This window comes from Perca fluviatilis, chromosome 1, assembly GCF_010015445.1.
Source record: "Perca fluviatilis chromosome 1, GENO_Pfluv_1.0, whole genome shotgun sequence".
Lineage (NCBI taxonomy): Eukaryota > Metazoa > Chordata > Actinopteri > Perciformes > Percidae > Perca > Perca fluviatilis.
This window is the reverse complement of record NC_053112.1, coordinates 10,695,044-10,714,068: the sequence shown is the minus strand read 5'-3', so window position 1 is coordinate 10,714,068 and position 19,025 is coordinate 10,695,044. Positions and strand designations below refer to the sequence as shown.

Here is a 19,025-nt window from a genome sequence, read left to right as displayed (position 1 = left end):
TGCTTGTGTGTGTGTGAATGTGTGGGCTTGGTGCCCACATGCGTCACAGAGTGTGTCAGCATGACGCATTTGTTCCTGTATCACCTTGCTGTTACATATACACATAGAGAGGAAAGAAGAGAAGAGGGAGAAATCTGATTGAATACATCAAACACATCACAGATAACGTGATCACTTATCAGCATCAACACAAGAGGGCAGCAGAGTCCCACATGAGGACTCCTACACCTCCTCCCCACACTACGCTTTGGGCATGTGTGTGTGTGTGTGCGTGTGTGTGTGTGTCGATCTGAGTGGTTGTCAATCAAAGAACAACCAGACCTTTGATCCACTGACTGACTGGCCGGGCGGCGTATGCGTGTGCAAATGCGCATGCATGTGTAGGTGGGCAGGTCGAGGTGAAATAAAGGAGGAGGAAGTGGGGTGAGTCACTGAGGATTTGGATGAAAGGGATAAATGACAAGAGAGATGAAGGCTTCTGTAGAGTAAGCCTAATAATTTGAGACTGTCCTCACCCGGCAAACTAAGCAACCTCCTGCTATTGAGCGAATACAACCGTCCTCAATCAGTAGCAACACAACATTTAAAACCGAGACAAAAACTCTTTGGGACGAGGGCACCGAGGACGGTTGGACAAACAAGACATGTGACATCAACCCAGGAGACCAGCAGCGGAGCATGGTGATATATAATAGGTGTACATAGTGCTTAAATTAAAGGAGAAACGTTTCAAGTAAAGAAAGGGGACATTGAAGAGGGATTCAACCTTCAGTTTCAATGACAGTTAATGCGATTTTTTTCTCATTAGTTAAAGGTTAGCACTCCAAAACTATAACTCCTGGGGGTTATATTTCATTTTGAGACAGAGAAGTCTTGTGGGAAATTTTTGATGACTTCTCATAATAATTTCTTTTTTTATTGTACCCCAAATGATTTCTGTGAAGACTGTAAACTGCGGGACAGAGAGCACTTTCGTGGAGGGCACAGGGCAGACCGGGGGTTGCCGAGTGCAACAAATCTCAACCCTGTCTCCGAGAAATTATGTTTATATGAAACAAATTTGTTTCGCTGGTTGCTGTGAGATGAAATTCTATTGCAAGAGTGCATACAGTACGGAAAATGAATGTTCTCGGTGAACATTTAGCAAGTTTGCTAATTACCAACATTTTGAGAGAAAATAAATGTAGTTCAGGCTTCATTAAATGAATAGCAATTTCTAGGAGACGCATACTCACAATAAAATGCTCCTCGCTGTGCTGATGTAGAAATTAGTTTACTTTTGAACTTGAATCGACTAAATTTCACTTTATAACTTTTTCTAACATGATGCAATGCAGCCAATCAGTGCGGCGTGAAACATGCTACAGTTATGTCGATAAAACCCCCAAGCAGCCCATTTCGATTAGGGCTGGTTGTTGAGCTCTGGAAACTAAATCACTCTTCATGAAAGCAAACAACCTTGGTTGAAAAACGACTGCCATCAATGTGCTTCTCTGGCGTACAGTCATATCAATTTATTACAAAACAGCAATGAGTTGCTGCTAATCAGAATACTAATTCTCAGATTAAGGAAGATGACGGGGAGACACAGACAGAAGGGGAGACGAGGGAGGGAGAGCGGTGTGTAAAGGATAAAAGATGGAAATAGAAAAGGATGATGAAAAAGGCAAAGACCAATGGGTGATGAGGAATAAATGAATATATGGGAGGTAAAAGGAATGAGTTAAAGATATAAGAAAGGAGGGAGGGGAGGAAATAGAAGGAGAGGGCAGGACTGATGGCTGAATGGAAAAGAGGTGGAAAGTGTGATAGAGAGAGAGAGAGAGAGAGAGAGAGAGAGAAGGATGAGAAATATTAAAATGAATGATGTGCACTCTCCAGGCAGAAGTGCAGCTGGCAGCAGAGTGGCGTCGCCAAGCCAGCAAAACAAACTGACTGATGCTGGCACTAATACAACCCAACAGAAAGACAGTCACTGAGGGAGAGACAGAGAGACAGAGACGGAGGGAGGAACATTTTAAAATAAGTCTCGGAGTGCCACTCACACAACCCGTCTCTGACACGTTTAACATGTACGTGGTTTGGACAGATTTGGTTTTAGGGGAAACATAATTGCTGCCTGGATTGGGTTCAGTGGCAACACGGCAAGTCCAGCAAGAGTTACGCTCTTCTACTGCACAGAAGCTTTATTGCTACGAAAAATAAAGCACTGTAATTTGTATGTATTCCACATATTTCTTGCTGTATGCACCACAGTGTCTGCTGCCGTATAAGGGCTCCTGCACACTGCCTGCGTGGCGTGAGCGTGGCGTTTCTGTCGCGTGTCAGTTGCGTGGCGTTTTCTATATCTTTGAAACGTGTCTGACGCGGCGCTTCTGCTGCTAGCCTTGTCTGTACACATGTATGTTTCCCATAAATATAAACATATGATTACAGCAAAGACAACGTCGGCAGTATTGACGGTAAAATAGGCTCCAGAATATTTCGTTCTATATTGACAGGTGCAATTTTTGAAAATCGATAATTATTATATATTTTTTTAAATTACATTTATATCTGCATTTATGTCAAAACCTAGAGACTTTCAAACATTAAAATGTAATTTATTAAATGTATTTGTGTCAAAATGACATATATACATATTTGCGTGAGGAATAGGCGTCGGTCCTACAGTACAGGCCAAAAGTTTGGACACACCTTCTCATTCAATGCGTTTCCTTTTTATTTTCATGACTATTTACATTGTAGATTCTCACTGAAAGCATCAAAACTATGAATGAATACATATGGAATTATGTACTTAACAAAAGAGTGTGAAATAACTGAAAACTTGTCTTATATTTTAGATTCTTCAAAGTAGCCACCCTTTGCTTTTTATTAATAAGGGAAAAAATTCCACTAATTAACCCTGACAAAGCACACCTGTGAAGGTAAAACCATTTCAGGTGACTACCTCATGAAGCTCATTGAGAGAACACCAAGGCTTTGCAGAGTTACCAAAAAAGCAAAGGGTGGCTACTTTGAAGAATCTAAAATATAAGACATGTTTTCCGTTATTTCACACTTTTTGTTAAGTACATAATTCCATATGTGTTCATTCATAGTTGTGATGCGTTCTGTGAGAATCTACAATGTAAATAGTCATGAAAATAACGAAACACATTGAATGAGAAGGTGTGCTCCAAACTTTTGGCTTGTACTGCGTATTTCTCGGATGCACACGTTCCGCGCGCCGAGGCGCCTCGAGACGTCGCGTGTCGCGCAGGCAGTGTGCAAGCTCTAACCTGTTAACATGGGAGCCGAAATAAACATGGACACGCCAGGCAGCTGACCCACTTTTCAACATTTCATGTTGTCTATGGAGAAGGAGAACCCGGAAATGAGTCGGGGGAAGTACACCATCTTGTCGTAACTATACAATCTTTGGTCAACGCGGTGGTTTTTTGGTAGGATATATGTAGTCAACTATCTCACATTTGAAGATACTGCTATGCAATAGTTGCTCTCCAGACATCTTAAAATGCGCATATTTAGATCAGGGACATAAAAAAATATTCCTGGATATGGGCCTGAACAGAAGTAACCTTAACTGTCTTCTCCCAAATAGCTCAGCACCACATCCAAACACAGACTGTGAACCTGCACACACTCTCTCTCTCTCTCTCTCTCTCTCTCTCTCTCTCTCTCTCTCTCACAAAATTACTCATGCTCAATGCCTGGTCCGACACTTGTGTCTGGTTATGAAAGGGGAAGAAAATCACTATATGCATATAGTGTTTATTATGCACCTGAAATGAATGAAAACGAGAAAGTGTGTTCTATGTGATCAAACCACCACACAGACAAACACACACAGATTGGCTTGTGGGTGTGTGCTGGTGGTGTGGAGCTGACAGATTTTCGCCAAGAAGTCGTAGCTTTGGCGTGAGGGCACTGCAAATAGCTGCCAGCTCCCTATGAGGAGAAAGAAGAGGAGAGAAATTAAAAGAGAGAGAGAAGGAGGACAGACGGACAGAGAAGAAGAACAAAAGACGGAAAAGAAAAAAGAAAGGTTTGGTTACACTTTACTTGAAGGTATCTACATAAGAGTGACATGGCACTGTCATGAACGTGTCATAAACATTATAAACAAGTCATAAACGTTTATGACATAACGCTTCTTTTAGTAAGTGTCATGACAAGTTATGGTTAGGGTTAGGGTTAGGGTTCATGTGTTCCTGACACTGTCATGTCACTCTTATGTATATACCTTCAAGTAAAGTGTTACCGAAGGTTTTGCTTTAGTGAATTAAGTTACTATACTTTCATAAATATTCTTTGAGCCTTTTCCATGACATCGCCTCAATCAGAACGAACGGGTATTTTTGTGGGTTAAGTATTACAAAACCTGCTTGTATTGTATGTCTCTATGTTAACTTTGCCTTTTTTCTCTTTGTCATATAATGCTCAACGTCACAACTTCAGTATACTCTTTTAAAACCATTTAAATAGAACAAAATACAGGCAATAACCAAATTAGTAAAAGTGTATTATCAAAGTGTTAACTTAACTAATCCAGGTTGCTGCACATCAGTGCACATGGGACGTATGAGACAAAATGTGCAGAAATGTGAGTTCAGACACAGGAGACAATCATTCGTAGGTGACACATTTGATGTGCCATGCATTCATTTAAGGGCAAATGTATATTTCCCTTGGGTTGCAACAAGTTTTTTTATCCAACTGTCAGCATGCTAGCAGGTGTACGTTTTTGCAGGGCAGGAGACAGCTGATTTAATAAGTCAGGATTGATGTCAACCACGGTATGTGACCACAGGTGCCACGATCAAGTTCTCTTGTCCACGTACGTCCGCTCAATTTTCATTTTCCTTCAGTACACCGTCTGGGTTTGCGGTATGTTCTTGGGTTTTCTCCAGCCAAATATTTGGCGGTCCAATCAGCGAACAGAGGGAGTGGCTGAGAACAATGACGTTGAGGTCGTACGCTAGTTTGAGTTGTAGCTCCGTAATGGTGGTGGAGAAAGATGCGAGCGAAGCCATTCGGTCCGTTGTGGCAACGCTTCCGAAGATCCAGAAGTTAAAGCCCGAGCAAGAACAATCTTCGCTGAGTTTTGTTGGTAGCTATGATGTTGTGGCCCCTCCTTCCCACGGGTTTCGGGAAAAGTTTGATTTTCCAGCTCGCTCCGTTAGTGGTGAAGGAGTTGGCTAAGGCTAACGCTAGCGATGCTAAGCCGACGTCACGACTAAACGTTAGCGATTGGTTATGACAGATCCAGAGTGGCTCTGGGCAGTTCCAATAGTTTTAAACTTCAACAGAGTACCCGCCTTCAAGGAAGCTAACACTTGTCAATGGAGAGTGGCCAGACTCTCTGTACAAATGAAATGTACCAGAGTCTGGTAGGACCAGGCTACTAAAATTCAGCAGTGAAATTAATAAAGAGACGCATACAGTCTTTCCACTTGATACACACAGAACTGATGTGTTCATTTTGTTTGATAATTATGTTGTCATTGGTAAGGAGACTTTTTAATGACGTCTAAAAATGAAGATAGATGAGTGATTCCTCGCATTAAAAAATAGGTAATTTAGTCCATCGGTCAAATTGATGTCTCCTTGGCTTTTAAAAATGTTTACATTTCAGTGTTTTAATGAGGTCTGTCTCACTCCAGTGAAATCACAAAATCACAAAAACAAAGAGGTACTCTCCTTTCTAAATCACAATGTCAAACAGGAAATGAAAGCTTGACAAAAACGTCTCTTGCTTCAACATGTTTCCGTGCTCGGCAGGCTGACTCTTCCCTCTGACCCTGCCTTTGCCTTATTTTTGCCTCATGTTTTCCAAACCACAGGCTTTCTTAGCATACTGTGACCCTTGAGTGTCACAGCCTAAAAAGCACATTTACAGTCACTGAGCGCTGGTGGAAGAAACACAAGAATGACCAGGACAGTGTCTGGTTTGACTTTCATGTCTGGATCTGGAGTCCAAAAGTTGTGTCCCATTTAAAAATAAAATATAGCAAAAGGTTATCAGACAAGTCAAAAATACTGCAACGGCCGGCAGGATGCCGTTGTGTTGACTGTTCTGCACGGCAGTGCAAAGGATCATGGGACTAGGTTATTAACGGTTCCTGTCCTAGTTTAGGATAGTGGGTTTATTGTTATTATTTGCTAGCCTATATATAATTCCTATGCATTGTGTATGGTAGCCTTTACAATGTTATTTATTTACAGCATTTGACCGGCCGGTCGCCGGTCATGGCCGATCACGTGAAAATCGTCCAATTCCGGTCACCGGCCGGTCAATCGGTGCATCTCTAGTTACCATGACTGAGACATTGGGGTAGATTGATGACTTCTGTGTATTGAGTGTGTGTAGAGGATAAATAAACTTCCGTAGATTTTAATGTCTCTGGCTCTTTGACTTCTTCCACGTAGCTCGCTACAATACATTAGAGAATAAAGAAACTTTAGAGTGTAAAAAGAAATATAATGCTTTATACTTCTCCTTCAACGTCCAATCAGGTAAACGTAGCAAAAAGCTTAACAACTATTGGATGGATTGCCATGAAATTTGGTACACACATTCATGTCCCCCTCAGGATGACTTGTAAAAACTTTGGTGACACCACCACTAGGGCAAAATGTCAGTCTATCCAATAGTTTGGAGTGTGACCAAATACCTGCAAAGCTAATGAAATTCAGCTGTATGTGTCTGTGTTTACTGCAAATTAGCAAATGTTAGCATGATAATATGTTAAACTAAAATTAGCTTTTAGCTCAAAGCACCACTGTGCCTGAAGTACAGTCTCACAGAGCATATTCTTAGTCTTGTTTGACTTTACCTCAAATTTGTTGAATTTTAGTGTGCGTATATTTTACTAAAATTGTAAATGGAATGAGACCATTTGAAAATGTTTAGGAGAAAATAGGGAATAGAAAGCAACGAAAATATTTCATTTGTGCAAAGACAAAGAAGAAGGGAATCCAAGGAACTGAAATTGTCTAAAATGACATAAATAAACATAAGGTTGTTTTTGAACAAACGACCAATGCTTTCACCATTCTGGTCAGGGCAGTCTCCAAACACACCCTTAATCCAACAGTCTCCACAGTCTCCAATCTTTCCGGTTTATGAGGCAGAGCCTGTCACCCTGACTTACACACTCTCCTCCGAAACTGTAACTGTCCACAGGGTACGCTGCAAAAACAACATGAATTGTGAATGGAGCACTGGGGGCTGCTTTCTACGTCCACTTTCTTTTCAGATGGATTTTTACTGATGGCGGGAAAAAAAAAAAAGGTATTGTATTTCCGCAGTCTTCACACTGAACTACCAACTCAGAATCATAAAAGCTCACATCACTGCAGACACTACTGTCTCCGTAATAAGACTGCAATTATTATTTCGTACCGATCCTATACTATTGTCTTCCATTGTCGTGAATTATCTCATTAATTATATATCTTATATTTATTAGATTTCTCCAGTTTTCTTATCTTGAGTTGTTTTATTTGTCTATTTTGCGTGCTGTTTTAATTTACCTCCTGGGATCTATCTTCTCACAAGTCATCTCATCTTAATTAACTAATATGTTCTTTTGTTGCTGGATTGATTTTTATCTTTTTTGGCAACACAGGGAATCTGTGTATTTTGCGAATAATGAACCCATTGAACTGAACTTGTGCCAGAGATGGCGAGACAGTAGACACAGGTGATGCAGCAGAAGCAGTAAACATGCTCTCAATCACAATTAGGGGGGGAATAATGTCAGAGGAGAGATGAGCTGGTCCTGTTGCAGTAAATGCCATTTGGGTGTGATCAACTGGTCGGCAGGACTACTTTAGAGTCTGAGAGGGGGCCAGTAAAAGAAAGGGAGTAACAGAAAGGGGAAGAGGCAGACAGACACACGGTATAGAGGGTAATAAAATCCATCTAACCCATCGGCAATCTTTCCATCCATGGATCGACTGCGTGACAGGGTAAGTGGGGTTTTAACCTGTCATGTCTAATACAAATCAGCTTAGCCCCCCCAGGCTTCGCTGACACACCTGGTACGATCTGCAACTGGGTCAGCAGCTGTCTGCCTGCCCGTCTTTCTGCTTGTTTGTAAAAAAAAAACAAAAAAAAACAAGGCAATTTAAGTAGCTTTCTGTCACCACCCGCTGCCTCTGTTACAAGGCTCAGGACTCAAGGACGTGGCGCCTTGTGACAGTTTTATCAGTGGCTGGGAAGGGAGTAAGCTCAGGGAACGTTTAGAGCGACTGTTCTCAACTGTGTGGCATCTTGAGTGAATAGTCTGCATGCTTTCTTCTCAGCCAAACTCACTTTCATTTCACTGATTACTTCCTCTTCTCTGTTTGAAGGTGTGTTAGTCAATCACATCAGCTGCTGTAGAGTGTGATTGCAAGAAAAAAAAGCCGTGAGTCTGTGCCTCACTATTGGGATATACTGCGCAAAGAACTCATTTCCATTCTAAAAAGATATATGGCAGCTGTAAAGTGAAGTAAAGTTCTCTTTGGTGGCGCCCATATCATGAAAATCATGCTAACTGCTGTGTTAGTGCAACCAGTTCTCACTCCCAACCGTCAAATACGGCAGCTTGGTTAGTGGCTCCCAGCGTCTGACACAAGGGCACAAGTCCCCCATAGCACCAACATCTGCGTAGGGAGGAGATCGTGGTGGATGGATGGGCAAACAAACAGGACTTTCACCATAGACCATCTTTTGTGTGAAACCAAAAGTCAGTGTTGACTAGGGTTGTGTATCGTTTGTTTTTTTTACGATACCAGTGCTTTTTAAACGGTTTTAAAACGGTGCCGGTGCCTAAACAGTGCCTGAACCGGGGCCTGAACCGGTGCCTGAACCGAAATATACTGTATATAATATATTTATAATGTATATAATATAAAATATAAAAAAGGAACACAAAACGACAGTTGGCGACATTAAAGAACGGCTTGTTTAAGGCCATATGGTCAAAATTAAATGATTGATTAATAATGTAATAACAAAATCTTATATACTCTAAAAACTCCTGGGTCAAAAATAACCCATTATGGGTTATTTTTTACCCAACTCCTGGATTAAAAAGGGACCAACTAATTTCTGGGTTATTTCAACCCAGAAAATTGGGTTACTCTTTTTGACCCAACTTCTGGGGTAAATACTTGACACAAATGTTGGGTTAAAATAACCCAACAGTGTAGTTAACATAACCCAACTTCTGGGTTAAAAACCTGACCAAATTTGTGGTTAAAATAACCCAACTTCTGCATCAAAAGAACAACCCCGTTTTCTGCGTTGAAATAACCCAGAAAAAATTTTGGACCCTCTTTAATCCAGGAGTTGGGACATAAATATCCTAACTATCTCCTCCAAAATGTTATGGGAAAAAGGGATGACCCTGCCCAACAATTTATTGTACGGGTTCGCATTTAGCAAAGACATACAGATAGACATCATTTTTTTTTCTTTTTTTTTTTTTTTCTTACAGCCATGACATAGGTAACTAAACCTCTGCATTCTCATCTGATGCATCCCACTCCTCTGTTATGGTGTGGTGGCCATTTCAGTAGATTTACTCACTAAAATTGTTGTAGAAACAAAATAAGCATGGAAACTAAATGCACACTTCCTGCATTACTTCAAATACTAAGTTACTCATCTAGTGTGTGGTTTATGGGATGAGTAGTTCTAACTCTCAGTAAATATATCGTCCATTTATTAACTTTTTTTTTTTTTTTTTTTTTTTTTTTTTTTTTTTTTTTTTTTTTTTTGATTCGTCAAAATATCTATCAAGAAAATGGTCACTCTCTGAAAAAATAACCCATCATTTTAACCCAACACAAATAACCCAGAAACTGGGTTGAAGAAATAACCCAGGAGTTTTTAGAGTGTATATATACAGTAAAGTATACCCACTACAATTAGACTACACTAATGCCCTACACGTTGAAAGATGACGCCAGAGGGATTAAAATGTGATGTCAAGGGGTCCATAAGTGACAAGTTGGGAGTGAGAATGTGCTGGTTAGTTGCATTAGATTCCAATTTCAACAAAGTAATTCTAAACTTTACAAACCTCTAAAATACAACACTGATTTCACTACATTTAAATATGTTTCAGTGTATGAGACTGCACTGCAGGTCGGAGAGAGATAAAATAAATTGTAAAAATGCTGTTTTAAGATGATTCCTTCTTAGCTCGCAACCGTGTCAATGTGATTATCAAAATACACGTACAGCTCGTGTTGCTAAAGAAACGTTCAATCAATGAAGACACACAGCTATTGATTTTCTTAGTTGTTTGAGTCACGTTTATACTAAAAGCTCTGACACTATTTGGACACGAGGTATTGATCTTGCAATTAATCTTATAGCTTCCAATTCTTAGGCCACATTACCATATGATGCACGCCCAGTTGGAAAGTTAAGCTCTGCTCTCTATCCTTGGATTGAAATAAATGTTTACAACCAAAGAGCACAGACTAAAAAGGCCTTTTGTTGAGTAAATTCATATATATAAATCAAGTGTTGCTCTATCCAATCTGTTGTTTTTTAACAGCATAAAACAGATGGAAATGACTGATTTTTAGAAAACTGCAATAGTGTTTATCAACCATCCATATTATATCTTTGTTGGGTAGTTTTAAATTGTGACCATGGCCTTTTAAAGGATGCTTCCCTAAATATTACAAAGTTGAATCGTTGCAACAGCATTTCTGCGTGTTTGGAGCTGCTTTTCAAACTCACATATCCAAGAGCTGAATGTTTGAATGTGAATGTTTTTATAGCCGTCAAATGCTTCTATTTGACATGCAACTTAATATGACCCTTATTTGCAATTCCTTCCAAGTTAAGTTTATTTTCCATGAAGACTTTGTCTATACCCTTTCTTGGACAAATATGGCCAGAAGGAACTGGGACCTTGTTAGGACTGCTAGATCCCAGATTACTGCAGTTAGTGTTGAACAGAAATAATAATGTCTTTCCCAATCCCCTTACCTTTACAGAGCCCTATGTTAGATGGGTAACAGATAAGCGCAAATACTGCAAGCACATATGAGATATGAGTTGTGCAGCATAATGCATAATGTCTCTATGGGAAACAGGAGGAGGAGGGAAGGTGAGAGACAGATAGAGGGATGGACATATTCCCTTCCAACCAGGTGGAGGGAAAGCCCTTCTTGATTTTCTGACACAAGCAGATAAGCTGACATCATGCTGCGATTACCATCAGTGTTAGTTCAGCGCCAGTAAAGTTCCCAAAAAAAAAAACATTCACGACCGTAACTGCAGTTTAAAGCTCTGCTAATAAGGTTTTTTTATATTTATATTGAGAGGGCACATTTGAAGTAACTAACCCACCGAGAATTATAACCCAATTCTGCAACTCTACTTAGCGTTTCGGCCTCTTTAAGATAATTGTTTTTGTTTGACGGCACATTTGCATTTGCTGTTTTGGTTCAGTCGCTCAGCTCTTATCCTCATTTCCAGCAGGAACCGCTGCTTTCAATAAACAAGATAATAAACTTATTGTATGCTGCCTTTTTTAAAGAAATAAACAGAAAGCTTCAAATAAAAAGTCAGCTCACTTCTTGACTCTGTGTCAACGTCGGATGAAGTCAGCAACAATGGTGCAGATTTTTGCTGACAATTACAACGACGAAGCATCCCATTTGATTCCCCATTTTAAAGAAGAGAAACAGCCACCAATAGGTTGCTGGATGAAGTAGTATTTCCCATATCGAACTGACCGAAAACTAGCCTGACAAGCCAGAACCACATCCAGATGTTGGGTCTGGGAACTCACCATTGGCAGAGCTCAATCCGAGGGGCGGGATAAACGCTTGTCTTTCAAATTCCCTCTGCACGCAATAGGATAGCGCTACAACCAGGCAGAGCAACAAAGAAGGGAGAGAAGCTAGTTGATAGATTAAACTTTTGCTATATCTGGTCTGCAAAACTCCGAACACATCTTCCATTTTTAAGAATGACTTCAGTGCCATTCTTTGTTCTTTTCTCAAAGAAAAGCTTAACTCCAAGTCTTCCAGAGTCGCAGCCAAAGCCGATTCGAGAGACCGTTGTTCGCCAGCAGCAGCAGCCATCTTCTTTGTTTTCAAGTAGCAGGAAATTCACACAGAATCGTCGCAACTCTGCCGTCATTATGTTAAGCCCGCCCACCGACTCTATACACGATGTGATTGGCCTGACTAGAGTTTGGTTTTTCCAGCTCGCAAGCTAACGGAGATTTGCTAGACGACCCTGGCTGCAAATTACATTTGCTGCCGCTGGGGTGCATCTAGATTCCTAGGCTAACTGAAAACATTTTTTTGCAGAAACGTCATAAAAGTTTGAATATTGTCACCATTGGCCAAAAGGTAAACCTATAGCATTATCAAATTATCAAGGAAACCCCCACATAATATGAAAAAACACAGCTCCTCCCCGTCATAACTCTATTGTTTTCTTAACTGTAAAAAGTGAACTGTACTCACTCCCACTGTTTCCTCCTGGCCTGCGGCGTGTTGTGCAGCTTGTGTGCCTGGTGGGCCAGGATGACATCACGGTGGTCGATCACTCCTCCCCTCCGGCGGATCAGCGGGACTGTGGGGTCGTTGCTGCTGGTAACCAGGGACAAGGAGCCCCGGCCAGATCGCACCCCATAGCCACCACCTCCGCCGGTAAAGGGCACTTCACTGTACTGGTCCACCCGGACGTCATAGACGGCGTGGTAGTAGGTGGGGTTGGGGCCAACGCTGCTCCCGCTGATTGGGGGAGGGCGGCAGCGTAGCGGCCGTTGGAGGCCCTGAGAGGAGGAGGAGCAGGATGAACTCTGGGGCCACACCACAGAGCCGCCATGGTCCGGATGGAGGGGGGACAGCATGGAGCTGGAGTAAGAGGAGATGGAGAGAGAAGAGAAGAAACGGACATTCATTACTTAAGCTCGTTTCCATTTCAGCTGTTTGGCTAACATTTCTAAACAGAGTGACTAACGTTTTTGGATTCTTCCTGTCTTTTAGTGTGTTATATAGTTTTTTGTGTATGTCATAGATGTATAAGTACAAAAAAACACATTTCACTCCAAATGGAGCTTTCTCTCCCACAGACAGCATGTTTTCTCAGCTGCCTGAAACGCCTCGCCCACATTCCTGTTTGAAATTACTCAATTAGTGATGTCACTAATTGAGAACGCCAGCCAGTTTTTCATAGGAGCTGCCCAAAGGTGCTGCCTGAGCAAGCACAACCCACCCAGTGGTTTGTTTGAATTTGGTTGACCAATCACAACAGAGTGGGCCAGCTGAGCAATCAGAGCAGACTGGGCTTTTTGGGAAGGTGGGCCAAGAGCTCAGACAGAGCGTTTCAGGTGGAGGAGCTGCAGCAACGGGCAGTATGAGAAACAGAATATGTCTTTTGAACATCAAAGCATGTAAACCTATTCTAGTAGGTAACCCAAGAGTACACATATCACACTGAAAAAGAGTATAATAGCGGCTCTTTAAACGGTATAAGATTAACAGAATAGATTGCACTTAATAAAAATGTTAAAACTTATATTTATACATTTGGTCTTAAAATGATAATATACTGTTGATAGAGACAGTGCTGAAAATAGTATTGGATGAATCAATTAGTCAATCAAAAGAAGATTAACAATAATAATTGATTGTGTCAATATAACAAATAATATATTTGCATGATTTTCTAATGTGAGTATTTAACATCTTGGGCTCTGAGAACTTCAACGTCAATTTTCCTTTGTGCCCAACCATTTTTATAACTGAAACCGATAATTCGACAAGCAGCGATTGGCCCGCTGGTGGAGGGTTATGAGCGTAGGCAGAATACTACTTATCATTGTCACTGTGACTTATCATGTGTGCGACCAAGTGCAACACCCTGAATGCCTAAAGTGTGCGCAAACTTCTTGAAGAGAGATTAGGGAGGCAGTGGATTGCAGCTTGGATAAGGCTATGACTGCTTTGAAATTTCCCTTTAGCCATGCTCGGACGACTGTAAGACCTAGTTGGTTTCAAGTCAGATTTGATAGGATTGGAAAATGACAAAACTGAGAGTTGCAGCTTTAAATTAGAATGCTGCTCACAGACACAGGACAGATGGATTTCATTTAACAAGTTTAAATGAAATTTCGTTGGAGTATATTGGGGCCTCTGTGGAAAAAACCAAGAACTCAGCATTTCATTGTATCAGCTGCAGTCCTTCAGTCATACGTACAACTCATAATATTCAAGCGCTGACTTTATTATCGGATTATTTCTGGTATAAAATCAATATGATAAATAACCTGCTGCAGCTTTATTGCACCAAATATATTTTCTGTAGCCTTTTTGTGACTGTGTCAAAGTAACATCACCACAGCCACAATCCTGAATGTAGAGAGGGACAGTCAGGAGGGAATGAGTTCAAAGAGTACATTTGTGAATGGAAACTTGAAGAAAAGGATGGAATGAAAGGATGTGTAGGGACAGTAGGGCTGAGGAGGAAGGAAGGCTCTGGAGAAAAAGTAAACAGAAAAGGGGAAATAGGATGAGGGATTTAGAGATTAAAGATTGGACGAAAGAAAATTGACTCTTGGTGAAAAAATAAGAGGGGTAGGTGAACAAGGGAGGGAATAATGGAAACAGTTCATTAAATCCAATGTTTACTCATCATAACAAAGTGTACAATGTGATAATACTTGTTCAGTAAGAGGACAAGGTGCTTCCAAAGATTTTGGCATTAGCACGAGAAAGAATAACAACATAACAGATATTGTCCTATAAGCCACCTAAAACCACCCACTACAAAGCTTTAGCAGCCTTACAACCGTTTTTGTACTATTAACTGAATATAAGGTGGGATGGATATTATTGCTGTATGTTAATGTCAATTTTATTTTTATAGCTCCTTTTATTAAAACCCAATGTTTATGTAAACCCAAAGTGCTTTACATTAAAAACAGCATACACATTAAACACACACACACACACACACACACACACACACACACACACACACACACACACACACACACACACACACACACAGTTGTGATGGACCTCAGGCAGCTTGTTCCATAGAGGAGGACCACAGTATCTGACCTGGACCTGGATCTAATTCTGGGTACAGCTAGAAGGCCTCTGCCTGATCTCCTGAGAGGCCTGGTGGGGTTGTGAATGTCTTTTCTGGAGATAGGGTTGCTGGTCCAGACACTCTGACAGCTAACTGGAACTTATCTTTGAGTTGTACTGTAATTAAATGTCCTGGTAAAACAGGGACAGGCTTTTTTTGGGGGTGGGTGGTGGCGGGGATCGGATTTATCAGCAACTATGAACTTCTTTATGTCGTCTCCTTTAGTTAAACCCTTGAGAACTTCTAGCTCATCTAGTCCATGGTGGCTCAGCGGTTAGCATAGCAAGGAGAAAGCGTTCGATCCCCGGGCCGGGCCTTTCTGTGTGGAGTTTGCGTTTTCTCCCCGTGTTTGCACAGGCTTCCTCCTCTGGGCTTCCTCCAGTTTCTTTCCACTATAAAGACATTGCTGTGCCATTGCCCTTGACTTAGGTGGCCTACTGGCATTACAATTGGAGTTGGTCCCCGGCGCTAGACTAAGACTGCCTACTGCTTCTTATTAGTTAGAATGTGATAGATAGATAGATAGATAGATAGATAGATAGATAGATAGATAGATAGATAGATAGATAGATAGATAGATAGATAGATAGATAGATAGATAGATATTACATATTACACGCAAGTGAACTCAAGGTCAGAACACACAAATGGTCCTGTTTGTAACAAAGAGACAAGATGTTTTTGTGTCTTAAACTTTTCTGTAGAAATTAATGTCTATTTCAGTTCTTTCCAGTTCTTGAGTGGTTTGATTTACTTGACTTGCTATGGCAAGAATTCAAGTCAATCCAATTCAGTTTCAGTTTTCCTTACTAATGTTGATTTTTTTTTTTTTTTTGGGCAGCTATGCACTTTGCACGCTCTCTCAACTTTATAAGTTAGAAGTAAATACAAGCCAGAGGGTACAGTCTGAAAAAAAGTAAACTCATTTTTCTTGCCCTTGGTAAAAACAATACAAAAAAAGGAGTGAGAGTAGGTGAAGAATATGATTCCACACAGAGAGGGGGCGCATTAATAAACCAGACATTCAATACAGATGCAGAGGGCACGCAACAATGAGGTATGGAGACAAACAGAGGAAAGAAAAGAAGGGTGGAGTGAAAGATAAAGGGGAAACATTTAATTAAACGCCTGCAAAGAGTAATGACGCTAACCTGACATTATGAGTTTTACTACGTAATTGCAAAAAAACCTTTGTTTCTGTGCATGTGTGTGTCTTCATGCGTGTCTGTGCATGTGTGTGTATGTGTGTGTGCGCAAATGTATTGTAAACAGCATTTTTCCTCAACAGTTATCTGCTGAGAGTGCAATACACATTATTTCTTCCTGACATGGTGTAAAGCGAAAACTAATTCACAGAGACAGGCGCACACACACAGATTTACGCTCACACACTGCAGGTACAATGATGAGACATACTGCTATGGTAAGGACTTTGTTGGGTGATTGAGGGTGTGCGTGTGTGTGTGTGCCGCAGGGCTTAAATAACATGGGTCTCGTTGTATTAGTGGTAGCAGCAGAGAGCACACAAACTCAGGACTATGCACATAACAGGATCAAGGGCAAACTAGAGAACTAACACGGAGGACAGAGGACTCACAACGAGGTGGAGAGGTTGAGGGGAGATGGACAGATACAGAGGAAAGAAGAGGGTGAGTGAGAGGAAGAAAAAAGTGAGACATTGGGGAAAAAAAAAACACACACAACCAGCATTTACCCCAAAGGCCCGATGGCATGATGGAGAGAGTCAGGGTTTAGAGAAATGGCAGACCCAGAAATGCAGAGGCAGCAGGGCAGTGGTGAGCTTGAGCATTTAATAAAATAAAAAGTGATACAAGAAAAGGAGTCCTGAAGACAGCAGGCAAAAATAGTTCCAAAACGTCGAGGAAGCCAAAAGACCAGAGGCCTGTACTACGAAGCAGGATTTGGCGTTAACGAGGTAACTTCAGGTTCAACCCAGGGTTTTCTGTACCACTACGGTGGATCGGTTGTTACCGGGTTCAATCGCCGTGGTAACTTAAGCTGAACACCTAACCTGGTCGGGAGCAGGTTAAGTTGGAGATCAGAGATCAACCGGTGTAAAAGCACCGCCTACCGACCAATCAATACTCGGTTGATAACGGCGTCACCGTTCTTTGAAGATCCGGTGGAGCTCGGTGTGCAGAGAGAGAGAGAGAGAGAGAGAGAGAGAGAGAGAGAGAGAGAGAGAGAGATGGGCTCATAAAAGTTAAAACATTTAGAGACCGACAACCCCGTTAACATTAACTGATGGGTATTTTTATGAAATATATAGATTTTAATGGGAGGGAATTACATATAAGCTATCGGCATCTTGAGCCGTGCGTCGCCAATGAGCACATCTGTTTGAATTATGTTTTTATATTTTTTATTTGCTGTCACGATCACTTCCGCTGCCAGGGTTGCAACTGAAATAATAGGCTAAAGCAATGACTTTATCGAACGCACAAGTGTAATTATGGTCAGATCTTGTGCCTGACTGATGGGGAAGTGATATTGATAAGAGTTGTGATTTATGCATTTACAGCGTCGGCTATTTTTTTGTCAGCTTTCTTCCTGTTTTAGGAAGCAGCGACTGTATTGCATTTTGCCTGCAAAACCGTGTCTGTGTTCTTCATATTTATGTAGAATTATAGTTTGCTCTTCTTATGTAAAATATGCGGCTCTGGTAGATGTTTGCGATTGGTCGTGCTGTGGTGTAAACACCGCCTCTTTTATGTGAACGCGCGCGTCGCTGGATTGGGAAACCCTGAGTTGATTGAATTAGTTGTTAACCGCCGTCGTGACACGGGTTATGCTGGACCGCGGTTGTTAGGTTAGGTGAAGCTGGGTAACTGAAAGAAATCCGGGGCATGTTGATCTTGATTCGTAGTACAGGCCTCAGGAATCACAAAAAAACTGGAACACCGAGACAAAGGGGGTAGACTTACTTACACTCACACACAATACAATGATCTGACAAAGACAACACAGAGACTTAATACACACGGTAACGAGGGTGAAACAAGGGACAGGTGACACAAGGGCTCAGGAACAGGTGAAACACATCAGGCAGACAATCACAAAGGCGGGAAAACACAAGGCAGGAAGTAAAACAAGACATGACATGGGAGAAAACAGACTACAAAATAAAACAGGAAACTGAAGCATAAAACATACACAGAGAGCACTTTAATAAATGGAACAGAGCCAGGATGAGGGAGAAAGAGTGGGAGAGATTAGGGGACACGAGTGGAGGAATGACTAATTGCCGAGAGAGAAAGAGCCGACAGATGGAGCAAAATCCTTTCTCGCTTTCAGCCATTGTGTCCCTCTTCGTCTCCCCCCCCCCCGTGGGATTGACAGCAGAAGAGACAAGGAGGTTTCTGCGCGTCTGGATTAGCAGGGAACTACTACAACTTGACATGCTGTAGGTCTACTGTACAGAGAAGTGGTGGAGGAGGGCAACTAAAGCCCTGCCTCACAGCCACACACTGCATCTACAACTGGAGATCTCAACTATTTAACATCTTTTAGACTGTGTGAAACTGGGGACCAGGTAGCAAGCACCATGATTAATTGCTTAACAAGATAAGATAAGTGCTGAAAAAGTACGATGATTAATCGATTAGTCAAATGCAGAAACAGAAAGTTTGCTATGACATAATCAATCAGGCTGTGCCATCTGTCAATTTCCAACAGCATTTGAGTTTTTATCTGCATTGCATTTGCAGCTTTTGCCCTGACTGAATAATAAGGGAGGTTTTATCCTCACTTTCAATTGTTGAAAAAAATTGATTGTGAAACACTGATTGAAAAAACTATTTCGGCGTTTAAATCCTAGTGGCATGTAGGTTGCACGATTCTTAAATTGGATTTTGTCCAGACTGAGGCTACA

The 19,025-nt window shown here is 41.3% G+C and overlaps 1 protein-coding gene across 2 annotated transcripts in view; it reads right to left on the bottom strand.

Annotated features, from left to right (window-relative positions):
* Positions 1 to 19,025, bottom strand: part of cacna1ab (calcium channel, voltage-dependent, P/Q type, alpha 1A subunit, b) — a 223,386-nt gene that overhangs the window by 186,656 nt on the left and 17,705 nt on the right. For both annotated transcript variants that reach the window (XM_039794714.1, XM_039794706.1), the window contains exon 2: positions 12,499 to 12,891. In XM_039794714.1, coding sequence (XP_039650648.1) covers positions 12,499 to 12,887 — 389 coding nt within the window. In that variant the 5' untranslated portion in view covers positions 12,888 to 12,891. The remainder of the gene's footprint in view (positions 1 to 12,498; positions 12,892 to 19,025) is intronic.